This window comes from Ceratosolen solmsi, unplaced genomic scaffold (assembly GCF_000503995.2).
Source record: "Ceratosolen solmsi marchali unplaced genomic scaffold, CerSol_1.0 scaffold45, whole genome shotgun sequence".
Classification (NCBI taxonomy): domain Eukaryota; kingdom Metazoa; phylum Arthropoda; class Insecta; order Hymenoptera; family Agaonidae; genus Ceratosolen; species Ceratosolen solmsi.
In genome coordinates, this window is record NW_011948436.1 from 2,444,845 (window position 1) to 2,455,954 (window position 11,110).

An 11,110-nucleotide genomic window follows, 5' to 3' on the forward strand; every position below is an offset into this window, starting at 1 on the left:
AAGTATGATTATAAATTACCTGTATTTAAACCAATGATAATTTATTTTTCATGTTATTTCCAGCAATCATAATATTATCGTATATGTGTGTGTGTGCCAAGAGATTGTAAATAATACTATTTGAAATCCATTAAATCCTATGAATGAATTTAAAAACTGAATTTCTTCAGAAAATTGTGTTATTAAATATAATGAAATTTAAGCGCATAAATTAATTGTTCTCGATATTAACGTGCAGAATAAATTACATTGCATGTGTAAATAAATTGTGCCTGTTCAGAATTTCGTGAATTATTTAATTTACTTAAATAAGATTTAATTAAATAAATAAATAAAAATAAACATATATATATATATATATAAATATATATATATATATATAAATATATATATATATATATATATATATATATATATATATATATATACATATTTAATAGTAAAAATATAGTAATGTTGAAATAATAAAAAACAAATGGTTTGAAATTGATAACAGATGTATGGTAATCTTTCTTTGCTTATAATGTCATTGTATTAAATAAACATAGATGGGATATCTTCTTTTAGCATTACAAAATGTGCGGTCGTTCAACAAATACTCAGCTATATAAGAAGCTTAGATTTAAATAGAGAATATCAAAAATAGTTTACATTAAAAATTTTATTAAACTACTCATAAAAATTAAATTCTATATAATAATATTTCTATTTAATTTTAATACACACTTTTTGTATTTAAATCAATTTCAAACTTTCCTTATTATATGATTTTATCAATTGCTATCGTTGGAAAACTAAGCATTGAGCAAATAAGTGAATGAAAAGAATTTTGAAATTTAATATTACATTTTTAGGTAAGATTAAGCATTTTTATAAAAAAAAATCATTAACTGCGGTTATTAATAAAAATTATTAAGTATGGTTCAACGTTATTTTAAATCATTTTTTAGATATAATATTAATTTAAATTAATGTAGTTCAAGATAAAATTAAAAATTTGTTGTATAGTTATTTTTTAAATATTATTCTCTTCTGTACGGTAATACAATTTGAAGTTTCTAAATAATTGTTAAAGTAAATTTCAATATGAATTCGATAAATGGTTTCTAATCAATCGATATTATTTATATTACTATTTATTATGAAAAAAAATTTGTCAACATATAATAATAATATTTTAATTTTAAGTGTTGCAAATATATAGAGTATTTCTTATTTATCATTTCTTACATATAATTCTTTTGAATATAATTTTCAATCAAATATTTATAACAATTATATTTTGAGAAATTAACAAATTACTTTTTATTCGTGACAACTAAATACTTAGATAATCGAATTATAAAAATAAGAAATGCTAATAAAAAAATAAAAACTATTTTTGATTTTAATTAATTTATTTTTATTTTCACTTCTTTATATTTATGTGCGTGTGTGTGCGTGCGTGTGTGCGTGCGTGCGTGCGTGTGTGTGCGTGCGTGTGTGCGTGTGTGTGTGTGCGTGCGTGTGTGTGTGTAAGCAATAGACATTGAATTATAAAACCTTGAATAAATAATGTTTAATGAAAAATGTTATCATGTTCTTTAATTTGAAAATGTAACAGAAAATTTGTTTAGATATTTCATTCAATATTAGGTTATTTCATCCTTATATAAAATTGCTCAACATTATTATATAAAATTTCATTTCCATAGTTTTGTTGTAAGAATATATAAATTTGTATAATATTGATTTAATATTCCTACAAAACCTAAAATATTTATTAGGAAAAAATAAGTATTATCAACAAATCAAAATAGATAAAGAATTAAATATTTATAATTAGTAATTATAAAATGAGTTGCAGGTTAATTTTCATATTATAAATGTAATCTAAAAACAGTATTACAATTATATATTTAAATATGAATGTGTTATGAAGAATATGTAATTATTATTAAATAATAAATTAATTATTAATAAAGACTTTATTTTTACTTATAAACATTATAAATATTTTGTATTAATTTAATTTTTAAATATCTTGATTTTTAGCATGTGGATTAAATTTTACATTTTTCTTGGTCACTGCGCCATATTATGTAAGTGCTTTTAATTATAAAATAAAACAAGGACTTAAATATAAATATTTGATTTATATGATTACATTATTATCAATTGCTTCTTTTTAGGGAACCAATATAAATTTACAAATGCGAATCCAATAATCGGCGAGAATGTTAGACCTGCACCAGTTGGACGATATAATTTTATTGTATCCATCATGCGAATCAGGGAGAATCCAGATCGACAATCCGATCACCAATGTATGGGAAGTCTGATAACTAATAGGGACGTTTTAACAAATGAACATTGTATAGAATTTGAGGAACTGAATTTTATCGAAATAATTGTAGGATCGACAAACTTAATGGACGGTACAAGATACTTTCCATTATGGTATAAAACGTTTGACCAATGGAGCTTAGAAAATCTTAGAACCATAGATGATGAATTAAATGACATTTCTATTATACGGGTATGAAATTGTTTAAAAAATATTGCACATGATAAAACAGGCGTTATAACATTATATTGTAAAACATAATTAAATTGCTTATAAATTATAAAATATTTAATTTATGAATGAACTAAATCTAAAAGAGGAAATATTTTTTTTTTCAGTTAACTAGAAATGTAACAGAAGCAATTATTCCAGTGGCACTTACAACCAAATCACTTTCTCAACTGTATGGGTTGAATGTTGATATGTTAGGGTGGGGTGTGTCCAATACTGGCGCCACTTCTGAAACTTTGGAAATAGTCAGATTGCAAATTCTCTCGAATAATGTATGCGAACAAATAGCTTGGGCACTCGAAAAAATATATATTCCATTATTCAGCCAAATGTTATGTACTTCTGCACAGCCATTTGCATTAATGCAATTTGTAAGCATCACTTTTACAAAGATTATTTATGATATTACTAAGAAATTGTTTGCCTATTATGCAATACAACAAAAAAAAAAAAAAAAACAAAAAAAAAACAAAAAAAAAACATAAAAGTTATTTAGAATTTGCTTTTGTACGCACTGTTTTCGATATTAATATTCATTTTTATTTTATACCGTAAATAAGTAATCGAGTGTCATATAAAAATTACAATATGTATTAAAAAAATATTCTATCAACATGTGATTCTAAAATATCGAATAGCATTGATTGCTTTTTATTATTTCTTAAATTCTTTAAAAATATATTTTCAATCGTAGATAATTAAATATTAAATATTTAAATTTGAACAATGCATCTTATGAAACTTTTAAATTACTAAAATGTCTAAAACATATAATTAATAATGAAAAATTGAGATTTAGAATCTACTGCCATTAATGTAACTATGTTCGGTTAAAGTATCTCGTAATTAATTTGACCAGAGTACCTTTACGTTTTCATAAATAGTCGTAACATAATTAAAATAAAATTAAAAGTATATATAATGAACATCTGAGAATCGAGAGAAAAAAAATGATGAAAAACAAAACAATAACCATGGTAAAACGAGAGAGATTTAATATTCTTATTCATTGTACTTAAAACCATAATAACATTTAAATTCAAAATATCACATTATGCTACATTCAATAATTAAAACTACGTCTATAATAAAAACTGAAATATAACTTATAAAACAAAATAAACAAGAAATATTCAAATTTACATACCGAAATAACTATATTAAACTTATAATTTCTTACTGTCTCAATATTGATTTATGCGATTCAAATACCAAATTACATTTGAAATTTCTCTTATGAAAAAATAATTAATTTTCCATGCAAAGCTAATTAATACTTTAAAGCAATTGTGAATAAAATAAAACCTAACAAATAATCAATATTTATATAACATCTATTTATAAGACATTAAATACAGTTGACTATTCTTATCTTTATAAAAATATCCATAGCTATAAATGTATTATAATACTAAAGGACAAAGGAAAACTTTAAAACGATGATAATATGCACTTATATTCTATCTCAATATTTTCCAAATAAATTAAATATGTTTTCTAGAATTGTATAAATAAAATAACTCCATTATCATCATCTAATTAAATATTTATACAATATTTATACAATATTTGTATATTATATTACAGGGTGATAGTGGTGGACCTCTTATGGACAATAATGAAATTGTAGCTGTTAACGGAGGTACATTTCCTCTTCCTGATGATGATGTTCATCCCGAAAAAATGAATCTTCATTTTAGTGTTGATTACTATAGAGAGTTCATTGTAAATATTATAAATGAATATTAATTTATACCGTCATTAATAATTTCAAATTGTATCTACTAAATTTAAATAAAATTCGTAAAATTGCAAATTAATATTAATAAAAATCATTGATTATATTCCGCAAAAATTAATTTAAATATCCCGCAATTGATAGAAAATATATATTATCTTTTCTTAATAATAATTATGTCATAATAATTATTTAAAATATAATAGATTTTTCGTTTTTAATTACAAAATTAAGTGTTTACATAATGTTTAAATATTTTGTGGAATGCAACTAATTAAACTTATTATAAGTTATCGACTATATAATATATAACAAAATTTATTTGATTTATTTAAAAAATATATAATTCAGCTATTGGTATAAATGCATTTAAATTGATGATGTATGGGTTGAGTCCTACTTGCTCTCATATGAAACTTCAAGATATCAATTATCTCAAATATGACAATTGTTTAATTAAATATTTTTTATCATAATATTAATAAATAATGAATTAAAGGATCCAATACAGAATTTTGAGAAATGGCAGTAGAAGATACTTATTATAGATCTCTAATTATAATCCTCCTTGCTTACGCAATATTCATTCAGAATTTCCTTATTTATTCTACTTCGGAACTATAGCAGATTCACCTGCGGGTGAATTTTCAAAATCTGCACAGTGCAAGAAGGCTTATTATCATACTAAGGATATGTTAAATTAAATAATGGGAAGCATATAATAGTATTTAAGTAAATTTTGAAATTTATTTTCGTTATACTAATTTAAGATGAAGATTTCAGATGAATTGGTATATTGAAGTTATCTAGACATAACAAAAAATGTATCGTTTCAAACATTTTTAACAAATTGAATATATTGTATTACGAAAGTATCTATTTGACAATTTTGTTTTTATTTTACAATGTCTTTTAAGTAGATCTATTACGAACAAAACATTCTTTATCTTTGTTTATGTAATCAGCATAATATTTATTGAAATTTTTTAATTTAAATGTATTTACAGTTTTCATTAAACATCATAGTCTATACACCTGAACAAACTGGAAACTAGTTTATAAATTTTTTTTTTTTTAATTTCTAACATAAATCATATATACTAAAATAAATATAATGCACCGTGAAATTATTAAACATAGTCCGATAAACAGAATTTATTGCTTTTCTGGTTTACTAAGTTTACTATGTCACGATACGAAAAATTGAGAACATAAAAATGTCATTTCATATGTTACATATTCGCATGCATTGTCGACTATGTTCATACCGATTGTACATCGATATCGATATATCGATACAGTAGACAACGCAGCTCTATTGCTTCGTACTTCATTGTATTTTGAATTTCATTTGGTATAGTGTTTATGGTACTGTGTTGTTCTAAAAACATTAACCGTTGATTTAAAATTTTTATACACTTTTATTGAATATAAATCTTAAATTTCAAAATGTCTATGGTAAGTTTTATATGTGATAACTTATTCTATTAATTTCCACTCGTATTTTCTTTAATTTAACAAGCAATGTAAATAACTATATTAACATTTAAATGTACCTTTATTTTATAAAAATATTTTAATAATCTTTATAAACATGTATATATTATGCATATTATATGATTAAAAAGAAATTAAATTAGAATAAAGCCCCCTTCATTTAATAGTAATTAAAATTGATCTTCCCTTAACCCGAATTCATTGAAATTAATAATCATGATTTAATTATTTAAATTATTGATATTAGTTTATTCTATACGAACATTTATTATTATATACATTATCAGCGACCCGATGACCATCGAAGGAAGTGGAATAGAGAAGAATATGAAAGAATAGCTTTGCAGCGATTACAAGAAGAAATTGCAGAAGAAGAACTTGGAATTCCAAAACAGCCAGCAGTTAAGAGAGAACTTTTGAAACAACGAGATTACAAAGTTGATCTTGAATCAAAACTTGGAAAAAGTGTTGTAATCAATAAAAATACTCCGTCATCCCAAAGTGGAGGGTAAATTACTTATGTATAAAAAAATTTTTAATTAATATAATATTATCGATAACATTTGAAATAAATTATTAATTAAAATAAATTATTAATTAAAAACTCTTTAATCCAATATTATTAAAATTCTGTAACTAGTTTTTTTTTTTTCAATTTTCTTCTGATAGTACCATTCTATAAGTTGTATAATTTTTTTCGTATAATAATTGATATTATTTCAAAATTATATCTTTTAAAATATTCTTTTGATGATTTTAGGTATTATTGTAATGTTTGCGACTGTGTTGTGAAAGATTCTATAAACTTCCTTGATCATATCAATGGCACGAAACGTAGGTTTAATTATCAAATGTACAAAATTTTAAATTGCATATATAACAATACTATTAATGTAATAACCGTAATAAATTATTAGATCAACGAAACTTGGGAATGTCAATGAAAATAGAACGTTCAACATTAGAACAGGTTAAAGCAAGATTTGCAGTGAATAAAAAAAAACGCGAAGAGAAAAAAAAAGATTATGATTTGGAACAACGTGTGAAAGAATTAAAAGAAGAGGCAAGTTATTAATATTTAAAAACTATTGAGAGATTTTAATTTTAATTTTTTGATCAGTTGATATAAAGATAAAAGTATATTTTTCAATAATATTGTATTAGTAATGAGAATTATATTTGTCTATTTTAGGAAGAAAAAATGAAAGAATATAGGAAAGAAAAAAGGAAAGATAGAAAACGAAAAATTGACGAAATTAAAAATGATGATAATGCAGGACCAATCGATGAAATGGCAGCAATAATGGGATTTTCAGGTTTTGGCTCATCGAAAAATAAATGAAACTTATTTTTTAATTTATAGAAGAATTGACAATTATATTATGTTGATATGCTTTATTAAAAAGTATATTTAGATTATTATAAAAAAAAATTTTGCGGTAAAGTAATTCTTTATAAGTGTGAATGTGTTTTACAGTTCATGATCTAATTATTAACAATGGTTTTAAAATAATTATATCTGAGACTTATTGCGTATTTTCAATTACGCATTTGTTAAAATGAAACTATGAAATAATATAAATATATAAAGAAACGCTTAAACAACTAAATTCTCAGTCATTGTAATACTTTCATTCGAATCACTTTGTAACATAAATACAATATTATTTAATGTTTGATGTAAATTAAATTCAAATTCTTCGCTAATGTTATTTGTTGTATTAAAAAATTCTTGTAAGGATTGCTTTGGTGTAATGATTTTATCAAAATCTTGTTTTAGTGAATTAACAATCTTGTCAGAATAGTAATTTCTATATGAAATAGGTTTTATATCTTTTTTGGCATATGCTTTATCGTACTCACAGCAATAATTTGATAATAATATACTTGGAGGTAGAGATACGTATTCAGTATTTTCTTGACTTAGTGGTAAAGATAACAGGGTACTTTGCGAATAGAAATCATTCAACTTTTTCGGATTATTTTTAATATTGTTATTACTTATTTGATTTTTATACTTCAATGACCCATTATCTAAAAATTTCCTTTCGTAACATTCTGTAACAGTTAAATTTTATATATCTAATTTGTATATTTTATTTATATCCCTAATATGTACAAAATAAAGTAATTTATGTATTTAGTTTAACATAAAATGTTTATTTGAAATATAAGTAATTCCTACAGATCTACTTAATTTTTAATGATGTAAAAAATAGCAAAATGGAAATTATTACTTTATCTTAGATTTAATAATACATATATGTATATATATATATATATATATATATATATACACTCATAAATAAATAATTTACCTAAATTTGATGTTTTTATATCAAGAGATTGTGCCTGTTTAGATAACTGGAAAGATGAATTGGTAATTGTACTAGACCTTACACTGTTCACGGCTAAATTGTCACGAAGGACTCTAATGATAAATTGTTCGTGCATAGAGTCACTTATGCAATCTACTTCTTCCAAGCACATAGAATTATTAATGACAAATTTTACATTGTCTAAAATAAATTCTTTTTTTAAGCTTTGATTATTTAAAAGTTCTTCTACAATCATATTATTTTCCTTAAAATCATAATCACATTTAAATATTTCAGTAATTAACTTAAATGGAACTGTTTATTTCATACTAACAACTTCTTCGATAAAAGTAATTTCATCAGGAACACGGTCACAATGATTATTTGCATGCAGATCCGAATGAATTACATCATTAGTCTGTGTCGTATTAAGACCGGATAATGTAACGTCACTATCAGTTTGTAAACTACTAATTTGTTTTAGACATATAAGATTTACAGAAGAATTTGAATCTAAAATTAAGTCTTGAATTAGCTTGACTTATAATAAATTTACAGTTATCGTGTTCGCATAATAAAATTGTAATATTTACCTGACACACTAGCAGCGATAGCTGTATCCTTCATGAATCCTGTGAAATTTTGTAAAGATTGATTAAAATTTTGATAACATTCTAGATAATTTTCTTTAATATTGCAATCTGAAATAGTTTTGTCTGTGTCAGATTGCAATATTGTTGAACATTCACTGATTTCTGGCTCTGTAGAATAAGTAGTTCTTTTAGCTATTGATTGTATAATACTTATAGAACTAGGAAAATTCAGCAATTTAACATAATCGCATACATTCTGGCTGCAATATGAAGAATTATTTCCGAACGAAAGTTCAGGAGATTCTGGTATTATATTATTACTATTTGTCATTACCAAATTATTACCAATGTCAGAATGAATTTTTTTATCTTCCTCATTTTTCATGTCTTTATTCTCATTTGCTTCATTGCCACTTAGAGACAGTACAGCAATGCCTGATATTTGAGATAATTTCCCAGCTTTCAGATTGTTTAATGAAATCTGACCATCCGTTTTTAAAGATGATGATTTTTTATCGTTAACATTTGTCGATATTAACATATAATCGTGTCGGGCAAATGTATTATTATCTTGTTTAATTTCCATTGTTTGATTGTTAGTACTTAATTTTTTTGACATTTTAAATGAATTATATTTATAATGTTCGAAACCTTTTGTTTTAAATTGAACAACTATATAAAAAATATAGAATATATGTTATTTTTATCTATTCATTTACTCATAAATACAATTTTATACTTTATTTACATTTTTCTATTATTAATTTGATTCATTATGCAACTTATAATTAACTACAATGATCATTATTAAGTTGTATAGAGGAAATTTTCGATTAATAGTGGGAAATGTTTTGTTAGAAAAATTATTAATTATCACGATTATATGGAAACATTAATTGATTGTTTTATGATAAAATTTGCTAGATAATTTTGTTGTTATAAAACTCTAGTCTCTAAACATGAGTTTAATATTGCTTAAAAAGAAACAAATATAACCATATAATTTAAATAAAAATAAAATTAGTTTTTCATTAATAACTAAATCAAATTAATTTTAAAATCTAATAAATGGATTGTATATTCTACGATCTATTGAATACTTACACAAATTATAACAATAATGTATGTTATTATTGATTTATGTATTATTTAATGTATTTAAAGGATGTAATATTACAAAAGTAAACATGCATTTATTAACAAGATTTTACTACGCTGATATTTTGTGATGCTAATGTAGAAATTGTCATTCATTAAAGTAAATAATCTATAATGACCAATGTGAAACAAATAGAATTTATTATTAGAATTATCATCTCCTTTCAAAATTAAAAATATTGTTATGCAAATTACAAGAATATGAATTATAATAAGTGATTGTGTGTCACATTTCCGTCCATATAAAATGAATTTTAAGAAAAAATTCAAATCCATACTTTTGAGTATGATAGATAAAACTATCACTGCAAAAAAGTTCGTTTTAAAATTATATTGATTTTTCATATTCCTAGATACGAAGCTAATAAAGAAAAATAATAATAATAATTAAAAAAAAAATAAAAAAAAATAAAAAAAAACATGAACAAGCCCAATAATTTTCCGTATAAGAGAATAGATTTTTGTTTTTGTGAATTAAAAAAAAAAAATAATAAGGAGGTTGCTGAATAAAGAGGCGTTTAGAAAGAAACGTTTTTAGAATCGAAACAGAGCTAAAGCTATGAAATTATTGCATTAATCCTCCTAAGTACCAATGCTAATGACACTAAATTAAGAAACGTCGGGTAGTTGCTTATAGTACTCGTGCACTTGCATGATCTCGAGGTGTTGTCGCGTGTTCAGCTTGTTGATGAGGAACGGTAAATCGACCTCCAACCTGACCAGCTGCATCTCGTCCCTTTTATCCCAGCTCTCGGTGATGTTCATCAGTTGGTAGAACGAGACCCGCGCGTGCCACACTTGTCGGGTCATCGTCCACTTGGGGTGCAATGGCGCGTTTCTTCCTTCACGCAAAAACTGATCCGATATGAATGGACAATGGTATCTTCTCGGTGTTTATTCTTATCTCGTTACTGTATCCGTCGACGCTTCATAAATGTTTGGAGAGGCGCCGATATGCGCGAGTGATCCTCAAGTATTCTGTCTTTCTTAGTAACTTTAATGCAGTGTCTTCGAGTTCACATGTCCCAAAGTAAATCCACTCGCGATCTATTGATTTTACGAAAGCATCTCTCTTCCACGAATTAAAGTTATATCCGATTATACTATTATATTATATTTATCGGAGACTGTTAAGATAATAATGATGATATTACTTATAAAAATTAATTGTTGTTAAACATTATAAGGTATTAATATAAGAGAAGTAAGATATTAATTTTATTTACATTTAATTTTCGCGAACAAAGTA

The 11,110-nt window shown here is 23.9% G+C and overlaps 1 protein-coding gene across 1 annotated transcript; it reads left to right on the plus strand.

Annotated features, from left to right (window-relative positions):
• The first annotated feature begins 5,641 nt into the window (after positions 1-5,641).
• LOC105365089 (zinc finger matrin-type protein 2) lies at positions 5,642-7,290 on the plus strand. The gene is made up of 5 exons (XM_011503174.1): positions 5,642-5,753; positions 6,080-6,300; positions 6,553-6,626; positions 6,710-6,855; positions 6,985-7,290. The coding sequence occupies exons 1-5, from the start codon at positions 5,745-5,747 to the stop codon at positions 7,132-7,134; spliced, it is 600 nt and encodes a 199-aa protein (XP_011501476.1). The 5' UTR covers positions 5,642-5,744; the 3' UTR covers positions 7,135-7,290.
• Positions 7,291-11,110: the final 3,820 nt, after the last annotated feature.